At 51.8% G+C, this 19,586-nt stretch overlaps 2 protein-coding genes across 4 annotated transcripts in view; both read left to right on the forward strand.

The window, feature by feature from the left end:
* Positions 1 to 15,687, forward strand: part of NUP160 (nucleoporin 160) — a 54,811-nt gene extending 39,124 nt beyond the window's left edge. The window contains exons 26-36 of one of the 2 annotated variants that reach the window (XM_026661016.1): positions 28 to 124; positions 207 to 312; positions 604 to 764; positions 2,627 to 2,687; positions 4,405 to 4,515; positions 6,718 to 6,841; positions 7,889 to 7,990; positions 8,762 to 8,903; positions 11,820 to 11,945; positions 12,752 to 12,856; positions 15,117 to 15,687. In XM_026661016.1, coding sequence (XP_026516801.1) covers positions 28 to 124; positions 207 to 312; positions 604 to 764; positions 2,627 to 2,687; positions 4,405 to 4,515; positions 6,718 to 6,841; positions 7,889 to 7,990; positions 8,762 to 8,903; positions 11,820 to 11,945; positions 12,752 to 12,856; positions 15,117 to 15,203 — 1,222 coding nt within the window. In that variant the 3' untranslated portion in view covers positions 15,204 to 15,687. The remainder of the gene's footprint in view (positions 1 to 27; positions 125 to 206; positions 313 to 603; positions 765 to 2,626; positions 2,688 to 4,404; positions 4,516 to 6,717; positions 6,842 to 7,888; positions 7,991 to 8,761; positions 8,904 to 11,819; positions 11,946 to 12,751; positions 12,857 to 15,116) is intronic. The other variant, XM_026661017.1, reaches the window with a different exon arrangement.
* Positions 15,688 to 19,248: 3,561 nt separating this feature from the next.
* FNBP4 (formin binding protein 4) overlaps positions 19,249 to 19,586 on the forward strand; it is a 25,185-nt gene continuing 24,847 nt past the window's right edge. For both annotated transcript variants that reach the window (XM_024209999.2, XM_024210000.2), the window contains exon 1: positions 19,249 to 19,399. In XM_024209999.2, the coding sequence (XP_024065767.2) occupies positions 19,279 to 19,399 (121 nt within the window). In that variant the 5' untranslated portion in view covers positions 19,249 to 19,278. The remainder of the gene's footprint in view (positions 19,400 to 19,586) is intronic.

Raw genomic sequence — 19,586 nt, forward strand, 5'->3', positions numbered from 1 at the left:
AATAGCTTTGCCTTTGTCTCTTCCTAGGCAGCTGGACTGTTTGCGCCAGCTGGTGGTGGTTCTGTGCGAGCGCTCCCAGCTGCAGGACCTGGTGGAGTTCCCCTATGTGAACCTCCATAATGAGGTAATTCACCGGCCGTGGGCCGGGGGGGGAGAACTGTATCGTGGAAGGCGGCTGAAAAACTCCCGTGTCTCCCGTGTCTTAGGTTGTGGGGATAATCGAGTCTCGAGCTCGTGCCGTGGACCTGATGGCTCACAATTACTATGAGCTGCTCTATGCTTTCCACATCTACCGTCACAACTATCGCAAGGGTAAGGCGCCCGGACATCGCTAGTCCCTTGTATCTCGGCACTGGGCTCTCCTTGCCTGGTATAGCTGTACTAGTAGATCTTGTGTCCATGCACAGTCTGTCGTGTGGTTCTCTCCATGATGTATGCTGTTTATCAGTCCAGATGCCATGGGCTCTCTTAGGTGTAGCACTGTTGCCCGTCTCTCTGGCCTAGCCAGTGCCTCCTGTATATAGCCAGCAAATCCCCAGAGGACTCAGTCCAATGGAAAGATAATTCTGCTGTGTGCTGAAACGTTCGCATCTTCTTCCCCAGCTGGGACGGTGATGTTTGAATATGGCATGCGCCTGGGCAGGGAGGTGCGGACGCTCCGTGGGCTTCAGAAACAAGGGAACTGCTATCTTGCTGCCATTAACTGCTTACGGCTCATCCGCCCAGAATACGCATGGATAGTGCAGCCGGCTTCCGGAGCAGTGGTATGAAATCTTGAACCTTCGGCTTATTTTAAAACTGTCTGTCCAAGTGTTGGCTATGGGCCTGTTTTTTTAGTAGCGACCCCGCTCGTTGTGAAGGTGCTTCCACTGTAAGGCCGTTCTGATGTCACCAATGGGGTTCACCTACCATTCCTGCTACCATAGAGTATGTGCAGTTGGCCATAGGTTAGACCCTACCAATTTCATGGCCGTGAAAAACGTGTCACGAACCATGAAATAAGCCCTTCCCCATGAAATCCGATATCCCCCGTTCTGCTGGGAGTGCCCCAGCTGGGGCTCCTAGCTGCAAGTCCTGGCCAGGCTGGGGCGGGACAGGACTTGTCCTTCCCCTGCATGGCTCCTCGGGTGGGGCGGGTGGGGGGGGAGGCCCACCCCGGGTACCTTTTTGTTGGGACCTCAAGGTTACAACACCATGAAATTTCAGATGTAAACATCTGAAAACGTGAAATTGATGAATTAAAAATCCCTCTGGCCATGAAATTGACCAAAATGAACCTGAATTTGGTAGGGCCTTAGCCATAGGCATTACAGGCTGGTGGCTGCCAATCTCAAATGCCTACTATTGCTGCTGTCCTCCAACAGGACTGACCCTGTGTATTGGGAGACTGGAGGAAGGAGCCAGCACCAGCCATTGAGCCAGGGCTCCGACTGAGTGGGGGGGATCTAGCCTGCTCTCTCAGCCCCCTTTTGATCATACTCAGCAGGGATTAAGCTGGCAACTTTTGTGTTTCATAACATCACTATGGCGTGGTCTACGCTAGAAAAATTGATCGGCATATAGCTATGTCAGTGTGGGGTGTGAGAGAATTGCAAGCTGACCAACGTAGCTCTGCTGTCAAAGCCCCAGTGTGGAGACAGTTCTGCAGGCAAGAGAGTCCTCACACCAGTACTGATGATTCCATTTGGGGAACTGGGCTAAGCTGTACTGGCAGAAGAGCTCTTTGGCTGGTATAGTTCTAACAAACGGCTATGCCAGCAAACCCGTTTGTCTAGACAAGGCCCATGTTGCGCAAGGGGCAAGGAGAACTACTTCCAGATGGTTAAAATGTTCAGATACTTGCTAACCACGTTCAGCCGAAAACTTGAAATCTCTGAACTTTCCCAGTTTTCTCCATCTTGACTGACTGTTCATGGCTGAGACCTAGACACAACCCAGTTGCTTTTTTTGGTCAGCTGTCCGGGAAGCAAAAAGTACAAAATATATTTATGCATCCTCCCCCCCCCCCCCCCCCCCCCCCCCCAGCCTTATAACACATGCAGATGGATGGATTTTCTTTGTACTTGAGGGTGGGGGAAAAAGAGAAATCCATTTCTGGCTGAGACCAAAGAGGCAGCATTGTAGCCCCAAACGAGAACTTTTTGAGCATGTTTAGTGTGTAAAATCTGGTTTAGAACGGGAAGCCATCGTGTAACCTGCAAATGCTGTAATTGTCAGAGCCCTGTAGCCATGGTAACTGCCTTGAAGTTCACCTCCCAGTCCCATTCAGGGTGCACTGTGCTTGTTTTAGCTGCATACAGATAGAATCATAGAATATCAGGGTTGGAAGGGACCTCAGGAGGTCATCTAGTCCAACCCCCTGCTCAAAGCAGGACCAATCCCCAGACAGATTTTTGCCCCAGATCCCTAAATGGCCCCCTCAAGGATTGAACTCACAACCCTGGGTTTAGCAGGCCAATGCTCAAACTACTGAGCTCTCCCTCCCCCCCCTGTAGCCTTTGGAATTGCTGTATAGCCCTACAGCTCTCCCAGTGTGACAGCGTCTGAGATGGAGCACTAGATGGGGAATGGAAAGCAGCCTACCGTTTGAAATCCAACTTCAACTAAATGTTTTTCTTCCTGGCAGTATGAACGCCCAGGAGCATCCCCAAAGAGAAGCCATGATGGGGAGTGTACAGCTGTCCCAAGTAAGTCACTGGCGCCTCCCATAATTCTTGTATTCCAGGACTCTTTGTTTTTGACTCAAAAGTTGTGCCACTTGCTAGTAACCTGGGAGAGGGCTCTACTCCTTCCACAGCCTCTGTACCACTTGAAGTAGCATTCGAAAAGTGTGCTGCCTTGCTCTAACCCACACACACACCCCACCCCCATGGCCTTGATATTCGCATTCTTAAAATTCCAGCAGACTGATTTGTAAAAAATACAAAAACATCAGAGTTATGACAACAATGGCCTTTCCTCTTGTATTACACTGTCTGCATAACAAACATATTCCTAGCAAGTTCAGGGAAGGGCATATTTCATCACAACAAACTTAACTCTGACCCCTGCTTTGTCTTGCATGTGTATTTATCTTCATTTCGGTATCTAAATATTTTCTGAAGGCATGTGATTTAGTGGGAAATGGGCACCACAAAAGGTCTGCCTGGGGCACCGTGTCTAGTTTCTTTAACATTTCAAAAGACAGGAATAATAATAAAAATTACCTGTTCTGTTAACCAGAGTCTGGCATTTGTAATGTTCTTAACTGGATCTGTCTGAATGCTGCATAGGAGTTAAAAACTAGCAAGGAGAAGTCAGTCAAAGTGAATTCTGTTCTTCAACTGTTTGCTGTAATATGACTCCATAGGTTGATAAGAGGGACACATAAGCATGCTAGCCCATCTGCATAATGTCCAGAGGACCCATTTTGAAGACCTATAATCTAAAAGTCCTTCACTTATTTAAAACATTGAGAGCAAATTCTAGTTGTTGCCGGCTAAAAGGAGAGCATGAGTGTTCTGGCGAGTCCAGATCTGCTTTATCATGTGCCCCAGATACATCCTTGATTAAGGGAGAGCACAGCACATGGCATCTCCAGAAGATCAGTTTTTCTGCAGCCTTCAGAAAGCCAGGATGGGCCATTCCCCAAGGCTTCTTCACCCTTAGCTTCACTGACTGAGCACGTGTGTAACTTGCATGTTCATTGAGTGCTGCAGTGTGCGCTAGGTGCCATCCAACCATAGAAGACGTGGCCCCTGCCCTGAATATCCTGCAATGTACTTCAGCCATGATGTGAGCACTGGGGGAGGTAGGGCAAAGGCTACAGGCAAAGGTCAGGCGGCTACTCAAGTACCTAATATGCACATCTTGATGGGATAGAGGGTTCCATTAGTCACCACGGCCGAGGGTGTTTTAAACTTGGTTTGTTTTATACGTAATTGCAGATGCTGCAGCTTCTTTCCTAGGGTGCTCTGAGGTTGGAACTCCCTTTCTGGCCTCGTCTGCCATGCCGCCACACTCTCCTGCAAGTCCTTCCTTAAAAAATGGGTTTTACGAAGTCCCCGAAAGGCTAGTAATCCTTTTGTGGAAGTGTTAACTTAGGGTAGGCCTGCACTGCGGTCCTGAGGAGTGATTGCAGCGCATATCAATATACCCGAAAGAGTTTTGATTTAACTAGATAATCGAGTCTCGTGCTAGATCAGAGCTGTCTACGCGCGCTGTAATCACCCCACCAGATTATGGTGTAGACATATATCCTAAATGCTCTCTTCAGTCACTGGTAGGTTGCATCTCAATCTTCCTCTATCTATTGACTGTTTAGACCATAAGCTCTGTAAAGCAGGGCCTTTCCCATCCCCGTTGTCTGTAAAGCAGCATCTGGCCTGCACTGGGCTTCTCTAAATAAACATCTGTTCTGTACAGCAGCACGCCAGATAGAAATCTTGGAGCTGGAGGATTTGGAGAAGGAGTGCATGTTGGCTCACATCCGACTAACTCTTGCGCAGCATGACCCATCGACAGCGGCTGTTGCAGGTAGGGGTGGGATGTTGGCCCACAGGGCTCGGAACAGCAGCTCCGAGCTGCTTTTAGAGAGTCGGGGCGTAGTTCGTACGTACGGAGGGGTGATGTGAAACTGTTTTGCACCTGCAGCCACGTTGTCTTGTGATCTCGTCAGATCTCACAAGCGAACCAGGGATGGACCTGGCTGTACTGGAATGGGAAACCTACCAGGGGTGTTTGTAAATGGGAGAGGGTTCAGAGAAGAGTCAGGAGAATGGTTACAGGATTAGAAAATTTGCTTTATAGTGAGAGACTCAAAGGGTATGTCTACACTGCAATTAAAAACCCACTGCTGACTTGGGCTCGCAGAGCTCAGGCTTAAGGGGCTGTTTACTTGTGGTGTTTGGGCTCAGGCTGAAGCTGGAATTCTGGGACCCTCCCGCCTTGCAGACTGCCAAAGCCTGGGCTGCAGCTAGGGTTGCCAACCCTCCAGGATTGTCCTGGAGTCTCCAGGAATTAAAGATTAATCTTTAATTAAATAAATAGGATATCTCCATTAATTTATTTATCTCCTAGAACTGGAAGGGACCTTGAAAGGTCATCAAGTCCAGCCCCCTGCCTTCACTAGCAGGACCAAGTACTGATTTTGCCCCAGATCCCTAAGTGGCCCCCTCAAGGATTGAACTCGCAATCCTGGGTTTAGCAGGCCAATGCTCAAACCACTGAGCTATCCCTCCCCCCTCAGATTGTCATCTGATGAAACCTCCAGGAATATGTCCAATCAAAGTTGGCAACCCTAGGTGCAGCCCAGGCCCCAACATCTACACCGCAATTAAACAGCTCCATGGCCTGAGCCCCACAAGCCTGAGTCAGCTGGCACGGGCCAGCCATGGGTGTCTAATTGCAGTATAGACTTACCCAAAGAGCTCAATCTAGTTAGCTTAACAAAGTGAAGGTTAGGGGGTGACTTGATCACAGTCTATAAGTACCTGCACTGGGAACAGATAGGTAATCATGAGCTCTTCAATCTAGCAGAGAAATGTCTAACACAATCCAAAGACTTGAAGTTAGACAAATGCAGACTGGAAATAAGACTTATGTTTTTAACAATGAGAGTAATTAACCATTGAAACAATTTACCAAGGGTCACGGTGGAGTCTCCATCACTGACCATTTTTAAGTCAAGGCTGGATGTTTTTCTAAGGATTGTTTGGGGGCAGTTCTCTGACCTGTGTTAGGAGGTCAGACTAGATGATCACAGTGGTCCCTTCTAGGCTGCTACAAGAAGTATGAATCGTGAGCATCTCTTCAGTCTATTCTTTAACCAATGCACCTGCAAAATGTCTGGGGCATTGCTGCTGTTAGTCACTTTCTTTGCTGTTGTCATTCAGAAGTCTAGGCAAATTGGGGGTAGGGGGAGGTTAAATCTCTCAAGAGTTGGTGGCTCTTCTCCTAGATAAATTCCAGCTCAAGTAATTACCTTCTGCCTCCTTAACGTCTCCTGCAGTTTTAATTGGATACAGTATTTTTCACTGCCTGTCCAGAACCAATACACTTGTGTTTCTTTGTGCTGTTGAACACTGCTGTGTTCCACCTCCGAGGCAGGATCACTCGTTAGCCTGTAATATTGATGGCTGTCAGCATAGTACAAACACCACCTAAGAGTAAGAATATCCCCATCGATCTTCTTCCCTGCTACCAAGAGGCAAGCAGGGTTTTGGTTTACAGCCGAACGACGCCTATGGGTAAACTGGCTGAACACTTTTTGGTTATAATCTGTTTTGATCCGTTATAATTTTGCCAAACTTTAATCATTTAGGCTGAGGCTTTCTTTCTATGCTTGCACTCTGCCGCGGGCTGGTTTTTTTTTTTTTTTTTTAAATATATATAAAGTCCAGCAATTTAAGAGAATGAGGGTAAAGAGTCATCAAACTTTCCTAGTCTTTGAGTTACTGTTTCAGGCAGTTTACCTGGCACCGAAGTCAGACTTGTTTTTCTGTAATTCCCAGAGTCTCCTAACACTTTTTTATTTACCCTGTTTATAACCCTGCCACTTTGCACAGTCTAATGTTGCCTTGCGGAGAATTTCCTGACTTCTAAGGTATTACCCCAGTGTAGCTTTCCCAGTGAATCCCTCAGTAAGGCGTTGTTCCATGCTGCAGTGTTGCATTTTAAGAAGGTATGTGTGAATGGTCAGTTTGCGGCATGCGCTGACTGGGTGTTCTGTTTGCGCAGGAAGCTCTTCGCCAGAGGAAATGGTCACCCTCTTGGTTCAGGCTGGCCTCTTTGACACAGCTGTCTCGCTCTGCCAGACCTTCAAACTCCCCCTGACACCTGTCTTTGAGGGACTGGCTTTCAAGTATGTGACACGTTATCATTCTTTTAAGGTTGTATAACACAAATGCTGAAGAACTTGTATTGCATAAGCTTTGTGGAATTATGACCTGGCCTGTCAACTCTCAGCTGTCTCAGAAGCCTGCGAATTTTAGGTGTGTGTTAGTTGTGCTCTTGGAAACAGCTGGGTTTAACTGAGGAGGGCAGGGATCAGCAAAAGGGAAGGAGATGGTTAGTGATACCCTCTCCTCACTCCTGGAGTGGGGAGGGCTAAGAGCCACCTCCTCAAGCCGCTGTGGGGGAGTCCCACACTTGTGTGTGCATCTAAGCTTGAATTTTCAACCTAAAATGATCTTCAACACACATCAGGAGTGAGGGGCTGCCCCCTAAGATCTAAAAATCAGAAAACATCAAAACAGGAGTGTTTTAAATCCTTCCTGGCGTCGTGGCTCTGACACGGGGTGTCTGGGCTCTGGGGCTGACAGCATTGATGTTCACTGAGTGCAAAGAGGCTTTCCTCACTGTAGCTCAGCTGTTCTCAAACTGTGTCTGCTGGAGCACATGTGAGGCTGGCTTCCCTTACGTTAGAGAGAGAGATACTGGAATACACCTGGAGTACTTCTGCCGCGTTTCTTTTCACACCGGCAAATGCTGTGATTCCACAGGGGTGTATTGGAATCACAAGGGGGCCGTGCTAGGAGTGCTTGAGGCCATTCCTGCTCATTGGCACATGCAGACTACACTCCCATGCTTAGTGTCCTGGCTTTTCCTAGTGCCTGCAGAACAGGTCACGTTTGTTTGGGTCAGGTTGGTTATTGAGGGGCTCTTGTCACTTAGGAGCTAGGGTGTGATTATGTTTTTTTAAATTGACCTGTCTGAAGAGTTTAACTTCAACCAAGTGGTTACCACTGCATCTCCTGTTATACCAGCTAAGCCAGGAACTGCTGGGAGTATAACTGCATCGGGGAGGACCAACCTGACTGAACAGTTTCATGGTGTAGCTGTGGGAGGGGAGGGCATGGGGACCCCAGCTTTGTGTACAGTGTATGATGCTGGATGTTGTGTGTTCCAGATGCATCAAACTGCAGTTCGGCGGGGAAGCGGCTCAGGCAGAGGCCTGGGATTGGCTAGCGGCAAACCAGCTCTCCTCTGTCATTACCACCAAGGAGTCCAGGTAAGGGTGCTTGTTCTTCCTGGAAGAGACTGTTCAGGGCTGCTCTTCAAAGGTAGACGTTGCTGCAGCTTCTTGTGGTAAAAATCTCTTACCAAAACCAAGATTCTTGGGTTCATAAAAATCCCAGGATTGCAGCTGCTTCAGTGGGAACCCTGTAGCATCGAAGCTTTTGGGGAAGAGGACGGCACTCGGGCAGTGTAATCCAAACACGCCCCAAGGCTCCAGCCACACACAAGCAGCAGCAAAGCGTGTGTTTGCCTTTCCTCTATACCTCACTCAGGTGTACACCTCTACCCCGATATAACACAACCCAATATAACATGAATTCGGATATAACGCGGTAAAGCAGCGCTCCGGGGGGCGGGGCCGTGCGCTCTGGCGGATCAAAGCAAGTTTGATATGATGCGGTTTCACCTATAATGTGGTAAGATTTTTTGGCTCCTGAGGACAGAGTTATATCGGGGTAGAGGTGTACTTGTAAATGCACTGTTTTAAATGCAGGCATTAAGCACATGCTGTTGGCCTGGTCACACCTCACGTAAAACCAGCACTAGGACTGCTGGTACTTGACAACATTGCATTTCCTTTCTTACTTCTAAATCTTGCTACAAGCTCATCTCCAATTGGCTGCCCCCTTTCAGCTCCAGGTCTCTGTGATTGCTGTTTTCCATGTATCTATTGGGGACTAACGCACAGCTGGTAATGCTCAAGCTACCCCATTGCAGTCTAAGCGCAGAAGTAGAAAATGATGTACTCTATCCTGTCTTCTAGTGCAACAGATGAAGCCTGGCGGCTGTTATCTTCCTACCTGGACAGATACAAATCCCAGAACCATCTGTATCATCACTGTGTAATCAACAAGCTCCTCTCTCATGGGGTGCCGCTGCCCAACTGGCTTATCAACAGTTACAAGGTAAATGTTTCTGTGTCTACGTCGAAGGAAGGAGAAGGGGGAGAGACAATTGTGTGGCTGTGTGATTGCTTCCAGTACATCTGCTGGTCAGGAATTTTGTGCTCATGCAGTTTATCGTGCACCCATTGTAGTTCAGAAGCCAAACCAAACTAAAATAATTTCAAGGGCCAAAGAGTCTGATCTCCAAACTAGACTTCCCCTTCCCCAGCCTGGGAAACAGGCAACTTTCTTAGCTGCTACAAAGCCAGGTGAACAGGGCAACTTGGCTACATCTTGGGTTTCGCCAGGCTGCAGAGGGTGTGGGGAGGCATCAGAAGTTAGGGTCTGGGAGGAGTAACTTTCCCTGTTGAGGAGGCTGCTGTGTTTGGGGGTGTGGAAGGGCAGGAGGTCAGCGGGGGGAGGGGAGGCTGCTGTGTGGGGTGAGGATGGGGCTTCTGGATAAGGAACTTAGGTGGTTGCTGGGATTGGGGGAGCGTGTGGATACGAGGACTCTTGTATGGGGTTGAAGTGAAGAGGATGCATGGTCAGTGGCTCTTGAGGGTTCTTTCAAGGGGGGACAGCATGTTGGGGGGCCAGGGGTCTCCTGGAGAGGGTAGGGGCTCTTCAGGGGTGGAGGGTGCACTGAATGAGGCGGGGGCTGTGAGGAAAATAGTATGTGATACTGTAATTACAAGGAGGCCGAATTAAGTTTGCTCAGGCCCCTGGAAACTCTCACATGCTCTGTTTTGCAGTTTTACTATTCTTTTAACATAATTTTTACGTAGTTTTCTAAGTTTTGTAAAAGCAAACTGAAAATTCAGCTATTCCATCATGTTGGATCATGCTGTCCTAGTAGCAGTAGTAGGTTGTCATCCTTTGTGTGGGCCAGACACTAAAGGGGGATGAGATCCACATCTTGCCAGTGAGTTTCACAGCTGTCCTTGTCCCAGTCTCGTGCCTCTTCTCTCCAGATCTTCTCACCTCTACATTCTAGATGGGTAGCTTCCTCCTTCTCCCCTTCACTGGGAGCCTAGGCACCAGCAGGGAGAGCACTGTGACAGCAGAGACAGTGCCACAGCGCCTGGTTGCCTGGACTAGCAATTGCACGGAACGGCAAACAGCCCTGGGATGGAGCATGCTCAGTGCAAATGGAATCTTTAAATAGTTTAACAGCTAAACTATTCAAACAAGCTTCTACTGACCAGGTGCAAACTGAGACTTTCTGAGGATTTGGGCAGATGTTCATGGGAGAGCAAAAGGCATATCCATGACACCACAGTATCCGTCCGTCCGGGTCCCCCCCCTTCCGGCAAATTTCAAGCTCCTGGTCCAAATCACGGGGGTGCTAGAACTTATCTGTAAAAGAGTTGGAGGAATTTTTTATCATGGGGCAAAAAAGTGTGGTGTTGCTGCTCTTGTTCTGAGAAATGAAACTTTCCAGTAACATTCAGCACGGGAAACGTCAGCACGAATAGTTAGACCAAGTGATAAGCAACTGAAAGCAGGGCCTGACAATGGGAAGTGTTGGGCAACCTTCGCCACTGGTGGTGCTACCTGTGCTGCTGCTACCTTGTGCACCAAATCAGTTCAGATCGGTTGAAGTTTAAAATGGTCCAGCTGATTGGGGAACCATTACTCATTCTTAGTATGAACTCAGCTAAGGAGACTTGTTTGTTTCTTTGGTTTGAATTTCAACCCAAAAGGAAGATATTTGAGGGAGTGAAAAGGGTTGCCAAGGGACTGACTGGCTTTAACCTTCTGTAGCGGTTGCAGTGTCACTTTCGGAAACTTGGATTTCTCTGGCTCCTGGGGAGATAACTCTAGTCAACTTGGAAGTGTGGCTAACCCCTTTTCAAAAAGCAGCCGTAGTCTCTGCAGAAATCTTATACTCGGCCCGCTCTAGTGAAGCCACTGTAGCTTCATCTAAATGTTTGGTCCTTTGGAAGGGAAATGCAAAGAAACTTCTGAAACTGTACACTCAGGAACCAGAGAAGCTTTCCGTGGCAGACATAACTTCGTTCCCGTGTGTGCCATATACAGTCTGAGTAACAGACCCATGTGGTCGTTCCTTACCCAGCAGGGTATAATGGAGAGGAACAGCGCTTCTTTCTATCCTGGCTCATCCAGTGAGGTTGTAAGGCAAGTTGTGTAACTGAGAATGAGCCACTATCCGTGCTTGTAAATTGGGTGTATTCTAAGGGCTAGGAGATATTAGGGGGCACCAGAGGGTGGGGCTGTACTAGGGCAGGGTGCTTGTGGGGTGAGTGTATTGGGAAGGTTTCACTGGGAGGCAAGTGAGCCGGAAAGGGGGCTGCTTGGGGGGGCGTGATTGCAGGAAGATTCAGAAGCCTGGAGAGGCAAGAGCCAGCAGGTGCAAGATCCCAAGGGCTGTTAAAAAGGGGAGTAACAATAGAACCAGGTGCTTTTGGGGGGAGCCTGGGCGAAGAACGCAGGGGCAGGAACGAGGAAGGTAGCTTTTGTTCTTCGGTCAGAGCAAATCCCAGGCTGTTGTGTGGCCCTGTGCGTACCTGTGAGAGGCTGGTGCCGTGGGAAATGTAACCCTGAGTGTGATTACTCTGGTTTAGGTGAAACCCTGCCCCGTGCTGAGGGCAGATCCCCAGCCCGTCTGGCGGCTTTGAGTGGCTCAGGCAGCAGAGCCTGGGGAGCCCTGGCTGCAGGTGTGTGATCAGACCACTTAGCACGCCGGGAACCCCTGGCCGCTGGAACCTCCCCAGGGACCACATAGCTTGGAACAGCCACGCCAGGACCAGAGGCTCCTCCGGATCAGGGGTGGAAAGGGACTTGGACCCAGGGACTGTGTGTGGCTGGTCCCGAGGCTCCGGACCCGGGCTCTGGGCAGTGGCTGCTAGGGCATGAGTGACCCCTATGCCCCTCACAGCCTAGGCCCAGGCTATCACTAACGCTGTTTGCTCGCAGAAGGTGGATGCTGCTGAGCTCCTTCGCCTCTACTTGAATTACGCCCTCCTGGAGGAAGCCGTGGACTTGGTGTTGGAGTACGTGGACGCCTTACTGGGGAAGGGCCACGAGCACTTTGGGATTGAGGTAGGCGAGGGCTGAAACACCCCCCCCCGGTCCCGCTCCTGCGACCATTCCCCACTGCCTTAACAGCTGGTGGCAGCCAGCTCAGAGCCAAGGTTCAGGGCAGCTCCTCCAGAGTGCCCTGCCTGCAAAGAGGGGCTCCCAGCTACACACTGCAGAGCCCTTCTGGCTGGGCCTCTAGGGCAGCGCCTCCCTATATACAGAGCTGGATGAAGGGCAAGTGGCGGCCCCATTGCCCACCCCAGCAGGTGCCCATGGCAGTAGTGGAGCTGCTGGCCGAAGCATGAGTGAGGCCCATGCGGAGGAGCCCTGCCCAGCCCATTCCGCTGTGCTGCTCAAGCGTGTGTTGGTGGGGCAGTTCGTCTGTGCTGTTACTGATCCTGGTTCTGTGTAACACTCCTGGAAGGAGGGTGAGGCTCTTCAAAGAACTAACCCATGGCACCTTCCTGACTGGGTTAATGTGACACAACGTGCCTCCTGGGGAACATCACTGGGTTCCTAGCTCCTCCGAAGCCAACATCTGGCTGCCTTGTGACTTCCTCCTTGCCCGTAACACTGCTAAGCATCTCTGCAGTGACCATAAACCAGTTTAAAGGAGAGGCAGTGTGACCCAGTGGCTAGAGCTCTGCAGACGTGGGTTCTGCTACTGGCTCTGCCACTGGCCTGTTGGGTGACCATAGGCAAGTCACTTTTCCCCTGTTCCTCGGCTTCCCCATCTGTACAATGGGGATAATTGTGGTCTATGGATTAAAAGTGCTAGATAAGTGCTTAGTGCTGTAGTTAGTACTAATGGCTACTCTTCCCTTTAGCGTCCGTTGTCTGCTATAGCACCAATGGTGTGGCTGCCATACTCCGCTATTGACCAGCTGCTTCGGGCCTTGGGAGAGAACACGACAAACCATCACAGCTTTGTGGTGAGTACATCTCCACAGTGCTGCCACCCAAAGTCCTGAGCCGGGTGGCTCTGCCCGAGGGGATGGGAGCAGGTGCACCGGGGAGGAAGGGAACAGGTGGGAGCCCGCTGATAAATGAAGGTTCTGAAATGGATGGCTGCCAAGGCTTAGTCTGATCTGCCTTTAACAGAAAAAAAGCCACTAGGAGGAATAGAAGATGCTTAAAAGCGTTGGCAGAATAGGGATGAGCATGTGGAAATCTTGCCTGAACTGCTCATCTGTGTCTCCTAGCAGGGGAGTGAGAGAGTCCCCAGGCCACTGAGACTTGCTGCAAGGACCTCCCCCTTCCTCCACGACTCTTCAGCTGTATGGAAAAAAGCCGGTGTGCCCAAACTGGTGCCGTGCTCTCTGGTGCAGCACTGTGCCATGAGCTTCCTCCTGGCTAGGGTTGCAAACCCTCCCGGTTTCGCCCGAGTCTCCCGGAATCAGGCTCTATCTCCTGGAGGCGACTGAAGCCAAACCAGGAGATTTTAGTCACTAAAAGTCCAACGGGGTAAAGGCGGGTTCCCTGCCTGTCCTGGCTCCATGCTGCTCCTGGAAGCGGCTGGTACACCCCGGGGGGGTGGGGTGGGGAAACACCTCCACGTGCTGCCCGAGCGCCGACTCTGCAGCTCCCATTGGTGGGAACTGCGGTCAGTAGAAGCTGCAGGGGCGGTGCCTGTGGGCAGGGGCAGCTGTGGAGACCCTCTGCCCTCCCCCCACCCCTCCCGCCTAGGAGCCACTGCCAGAGGGATGTGCCAGTTGCTTTCGGGTGCAGCCTGAGGTCAGAGCCTGCACCCCAACTCCTAGCCCAGAGCCCGCACCCTAACTCTCTCCCAGACCCCGCACCCCAATCTCTTGCCTCAGCCTGGTGACAGTGAGTTAGGGTGGGGGAGAGCGAGTGATGGAGGGAGGGGGAATGGAGTGAGCAGGGGCGGGGCCTTGGAGAAGGGGTGGGACAGGGGTGTGGCCTCAAGGCAGGAGTGGGGCAAGGGTGTTTGGGTTTTTGCAATTGGACAGTTAGCAACCCTACTCCTGTCCCACGCAGCAATCAGGACAGGAAACAATCCCTTGTGAGTGGAGAAGTTCCACAGAGGGTGTATGTGGTCTTGGAGGGTAACAAAACAAGGAGCAACTCACCAGAGTGGGAATTGGCAAAGAATGTGTCTTGGGAGGAAAGAGGATTGTTTCTGTGAGCTCGGCGGGTGAAGGAAGGGCCGTGGCCAGACACTGTAGGCCTGTGCTGACAAGCATTTGTGCCTCGCAGAACCTTACACGTCTATTAAATGAATTTCTAGTCTCTCAGTCCCTTTTGCCAAGAGGCTGGAGGGCTGCCAATAGTGAGATTCTGCATGGCGAGGCAGTGGGCTGAGGGCGGGTACCCGGAGGGCTAATGCAGGCAGTGGAGTGACTAGAAATCTTCCTGACTGAGTTGAAAAGGGGAGTAAACGGTAGGTGAGTGGGTGGGGGTCCCGGCTAGCCAGATGAGAAGTTGTTTCCCCCAGCAAAGGCAGGGAGAGCTGGGCGGGAAAGAGGCTCTAGCGTGGCTCAGCATAGGATAGTGCCTATGGAATCCAGAGCAGGGAGAAATCTGGAAAACAGCAATGCTGCGAGACCAGGTGATAGTGGCCATCAGAGCAGCGATTAGCTGGGGTGGCAGCCAAAGGAGCCTGCGGCTCTGGGCTGCGTGTGCAGAGGCAACGTGCGAGGAGCAGGGCGGTGAAGGTCCTGCACTCTGCCATGGCAGCACTCAGTTCTGGGCACCTCCTTGCCCGAAGGGGGCTCCCGGGAAGGGGGCTGCAGGAGCAAGGTGAACGTGGCCGGGCAGAGATGAGGGAGCACTGTGCCCGAGCACCCTGCTACAGGCTCTCTGCATCCTCCAGGGCTGAGAGGGCCTCTCGGCAGAGGCTACAGGTAGGCTGCCCCATTCGCTAACCCACCCGGCTCCTGACAAGCCGCGGGTACTGTCATTCTACCCTGCGTGGTGTGTCCCGTGTAATCTGTGTCCTAAAACGCTTCTGGTGATGGGGTCAGGGGAAGGGGAAACGGAGGAAAAGGTGTGGAGGTGGCTAAAGCAGAGCTGACAGCAGGTGCAGCTCTCCCACCAGCAGGAGCCAGGTCTTGCGAAGGGACAGTGTGATAATGATGGTCTAAGTGGAGACTTGAAGGGGGGGAAGCGACTGTTCTGTCCCCTGGTGCCGCTCTATCTCCTCTTATGGCTGCCCTCACTCTTCTCTCCTAGCTGTACCAGAAGGTGCAGGACAAACTGGAGGACTACCAACAAAAGGTTGACACGGCAACCCGAGATCTCTTGTATCGCCGGAACTAGCAGTCTGCGTGGCCTGACGGGGCTGGAGACCCAGCCCCAGGGAGAGCTTGCAATGTTCTGCAGTGACCAGACCTTATGCATGGGGCTGTCACCGTGAGTGGGAAGGTCGGGGTCACATGCCTGCCCCATGTGCGGCTGGTGGTGCTATAATACAAAGTCTATTTTTCCATAATGGTCCAAAAACAGTATTCCCTGCCCGAGTCAGGGGATTGGAGAGCTTCTATTTTTAATGCGTTGGAGACCCAATCTGTATCGCTTTGATGTAACCACTTTCAATCAAGAAGACAGTGGGTTAGTTTATTGCGCTGTAATTCCCACACTCCGTAAACCCCAAGTTCCCTCCATTTTTGTTTTTACTGAATGCCTTTGGCCGGGAGGTCCTGTCGTTCTTAGCCTGTATTATAAATGGGAATGAAAGGGTTTGTCATCTTTATTTATTGTGGCGTTTTCGAATGATCTTTAATAAAATGAAACTTTGTTACAAGCCTAAGTTTAGATTGCTGTGTTAGGCCATTGAAAGGAGCGTGTCCCAAAGCTGCAGCTAAGGGGCACTGGCTTGGCATCTGTGCGAGCGCTCAGGTGACTGGGTAACAACTGACTGAGAAGAGATATTGCTCTGGCCTCTGGCGTTTTGGGCCAGCTGACAACTTCTGCACATTCAGCTGTAAACACTTAAGCGGCAGAAGAAAACTCCTTAACTCGGGAGCAACCTGCTTGACGGGCAGACTCAGAATCTGAGACAGAATCTCAACTTGCCTTTAAAACCAGTTTCTGTTTAGATTGTAAGCACTTGGGGCAGGGACTGTCCCTTAGTTCTGTCTGCACAGCACCTCATGGCCATGATCTATGGTTCCTAGGTGCTGCAGCAATACAAATATTTACTAATCCTCGTGGCTGTGAAGAAAACCTTCCAAACATGAACAGCGTCTCGCTGCTGCTGTCTCTGCCCGAGTCTGCAGATAGGCAGGGGTCTGTCTGGGGGCACAAACTCTCTCTCTCTCAGCCCCTCTGTCCTGATGGAGCACCTGCTCTAAAGTCAGATGACAGCACGTTAAGGGTCAGCATTAGTTAGTCCATTGCTGAGGCTTTTAGCTGTGAGCCCAGGGGAGGTGGGAATTGGAAAGTGCAGAGGGGCTAGGTGAGATCACATAAGGCAGAGAAGCACAAAGGAGGCTGGAGAAGGAAGGAGGAAACCAAAGGCACAGAGGTGCCCATAAAGGGGAACATTTTCCCCCATTGCATGGTGCAGGTGCTGAATGCAGGGCACCAGTTCCTAGACTCTGACTCTAGTGCTTGCAGGGGGCACGGCTGGGTCATATCTGGCTCTTCTGTCCTAGGCAGCAGCCACTGCTTCAGAAGAAATGGCTCATTGCCTGTCTCAAGGGGAATGCCAATCTGCAAAGCAAGGCTGTGGGCAGCTGGGATTTGTAGCACAAAAGGATTTGAAATAGTGAGTTCCTAGCTGACATCCGCCTCTTCCCACGTGCCCTGCTGGAGAATTTATTCCCAAGCCAAGCGCATTGTTCCTAGCCACATGTATGAGGCTGATGAGGTTCAACAAGGACAAGTGCAGAGTCCTGCACTTAGGATGGAAGAATCCCATGCACTGCTACAGACTAGGGACTGAGTGGCTAGGCAGCACTTCTGCAGAAAAGGACCTAGGTGGACGAGAAGCTGGATATGAGTCAACAGTGTGCCCTTGCTGCCAAGAAGGCTAATGGCATTTTGGGCTGTATAAGTAAGAGCATTGCCAGCAGATTGAGGACGTGATCATTCCCCTCTATTCAACATTAGTGAGGTCTTATCTGGAGTACTGTGTCCAGTTTTGGGCCCCACACTACAAGAAGGATGTGGAAAAATTGGAAAGAGTCCAGCGGAGGGCAACAAAAATGATTAGGGGGCTGGAGCACATGATTTATGAGAGGCTCAGGGAACTGGGCTTATTTAGTCTGCAGAAGAGAAGAATGAGGGGGGATTTGATAGCTGCTTTCAACTACCTGAAAGGGGGTTCCAAAGAGGTTGGAGCTCGGCTGTTCTCAGTGGTAGCAGATGACAGAACAAGGAGTAATGGTCTCAAGTTGCAGTGGGGAAGGTTTAGGCTGGATATTAGGAAAAACTTTTTCACTATGAGGTTGGTGAAGCACTGGAATGGGTTACCTAGGGAGGTGGTGGAATCTCCTTCCTTAAAGGTTTTTAAGGTCAGGCTTGACAAAGCCCTGGCGGGGATGATTTAGTTGGGGATTGATCCTGCTTTGAGCAGGGGGTTGGACTAGATGACCTCCTGAGGTCCCTTCCAACCCTGATATTCTATGTAAGATAAGGGCCCGTTCCGGTCATCAACTCTGACCTGCCAAGGAACCTCACCCACTCAGTGCTGCATCCAGCTTGGTCACTCATGGTTGAATTGGCCTATATAACTTAGCTTAACAAGGGATGTGGGGGGGGGGTGGATTTTTCCCATCACTTGCTGCTCAGCAATGTGCACCATTCATCCAACTTCAGCTCAGGCGGACAGTTAGTGGCTGAATAAAGATCAGCAGGTAACCACTTCATTCCACCACCCCGGGGTCTGACTTCTCTGCTTCGTCTCCTGAAGACAGAAGTGCTGAGGTCCTGTGTACTTCATGACCTAGTGGCAGCACATTGGACCAACAGCCAGCCACCCTTCTGTTCCCCAGCGAGAACCCCACCCCATCCCAGCAGTGTTAATTTGTGCTATCCAGGTGCATTCCCTTCCTTCCCACCTCCTCTTGCAGCTTTTGCTCAGCTGAAGATCCTCACTGACTTACAATGAGTCAAGGACTCTGCTTTCAAGGCAAACCATCTCCTTGGGCCTGGGCACTCATGTTCTCTGGGCAGCTTGGCTCAAACTCTCCTTCAACTAGGGAAGTGGGGGAGTTTGTGACTGAGATTTTTTTGTAATATTTTTGATTAATATTGTGTGCCTCAGTTTCCCCTGGTTAGGTGGTGGGAAAGGGTTGTATGCTTGTTGCAGAAGCCCAGAGATACAGGTGTGACTGACGCTTAGCTGCCTGTCCCCCCATGCCCAAGGAGAGTCCCAGAAGACAACGGCCACTCCAATTGCCTGGACACTTGGCATCTAGCAACAAATGACCATGGACAGCCCACTGTCCTTAAGAAGCTAGCCAGGTGTGACCGGCTGGAGGACAAATGACAGGAGGGGCCAAGTGAGGTTAAGTGTGGGCTGCTAGAGGCAGAGGGAAGCTTCTGAACTGGGCCTAACGGGGTCCGAGGTTTCTGGACTGACCCAGATGGACTTTGCTGTAACTTTCCGTTCTGTTAAATAAGGATTTTCTATGCTGGGTTCCAGACATTTAATAAACTCTTCTGCTTTTACAGCACTGGCTGAGAGTCACTCTGGTTTAAGGAAGGTGGGGGGGGGGGATGCATTTGCTCCCTTTGGGTGTGCAAGTCTTCCCCAGGTGCCCATCTCAGGTGGACTCACTGAAGGGAGCTCAGGATGTGAAACGGGTGCTGCAGGCTTAGCGGTTCGGTCCCAGGAGGCCGTGAAGCCAAGGGGCTTATCCCATTGAGAGAGTGACTTTCCGGGGGCTGACGCACTGAAGGGCTCCTCCCAGGGACTGTTGCAGCGCTGTACCAGAGCACCGGACCTGGGGATGTGACAGCTTGTACCTAGCTTCATCCCAGGGCGGGGAGGGGGGCAAGTGGGGCAATTTGCCCTGGGCGCCGCAGGGGCCCCCACGAGAATATAGTATGCTATAGTATTGCAACTTTCTTTTTATGGAAGGGGCCCCCGAAATTGCCTTGCCCTAGGCCCCCTGACTCCTCTGGGCGGCCTGAGTTCATGTCCCTGGGCTCTTCTCTAGGCCGAGGGCTTCTGGCTTCCCCTACTCCCTGGCCCCGCCCCGCTGTGTCGTCACACGCCCCCTGGCCAACCCCCGCCCCGCCCCGCTGTGTCGTCACACGCCCCCTGGCCTGGCCCCGCCCCGCCGTGTCGTCACACGCCCCCCGGCCCCGCCCCGCCCCGCTGTGTCGTCACACGCCCCGCGCGCCATCTCGCGCCCCGCCCCCGGCCCAGGCCGCACCGCGCGCCATGGGGAAGAAGGGTCGCGCGGCGCCGGGCCGCCGGCCCATCCTGCAGCTCTCCCCGCCCGGGCCCCGCGCCGCCCGCGACGGGCCGGCCCCGCCCGACGTCAGCTCGGGCTCGGAAGCGGGTAGGGACCCGGCGGGCCACGGGGGCGGCGCCAGCTGCGGGAGCCTGGGGCCTGCGGCCTGGCCGGCGGGCGCGCGCGGGGCGAGGGCCGGGGGGGTGGCCCAGAGGGCCGGGGGGTGTCTAGGGAGGCAGGATGGGGGGAGTGCCGGGGAAGGGAGGCAGGGCCGGGGGGTGTCTAGGGAGGCAGG

The sequence above is a fragment of the Terrapene carolina genome, unplaced genomic scaffold (genome assembly GCF_002925995.2).
Source record: "Terrapene carolina triunguis isolate 2854851 unplaced genomic scaffold, T_m_triunguis-2.0 Scaffold926, whole genome shotgun sequence".
NCBI classification, from domain to species: domain Eukaryota; kingdom Metazoa; phylum Chordata; order Testudines; family Emydidae; genus Terrapene; species Terrapene triunguis.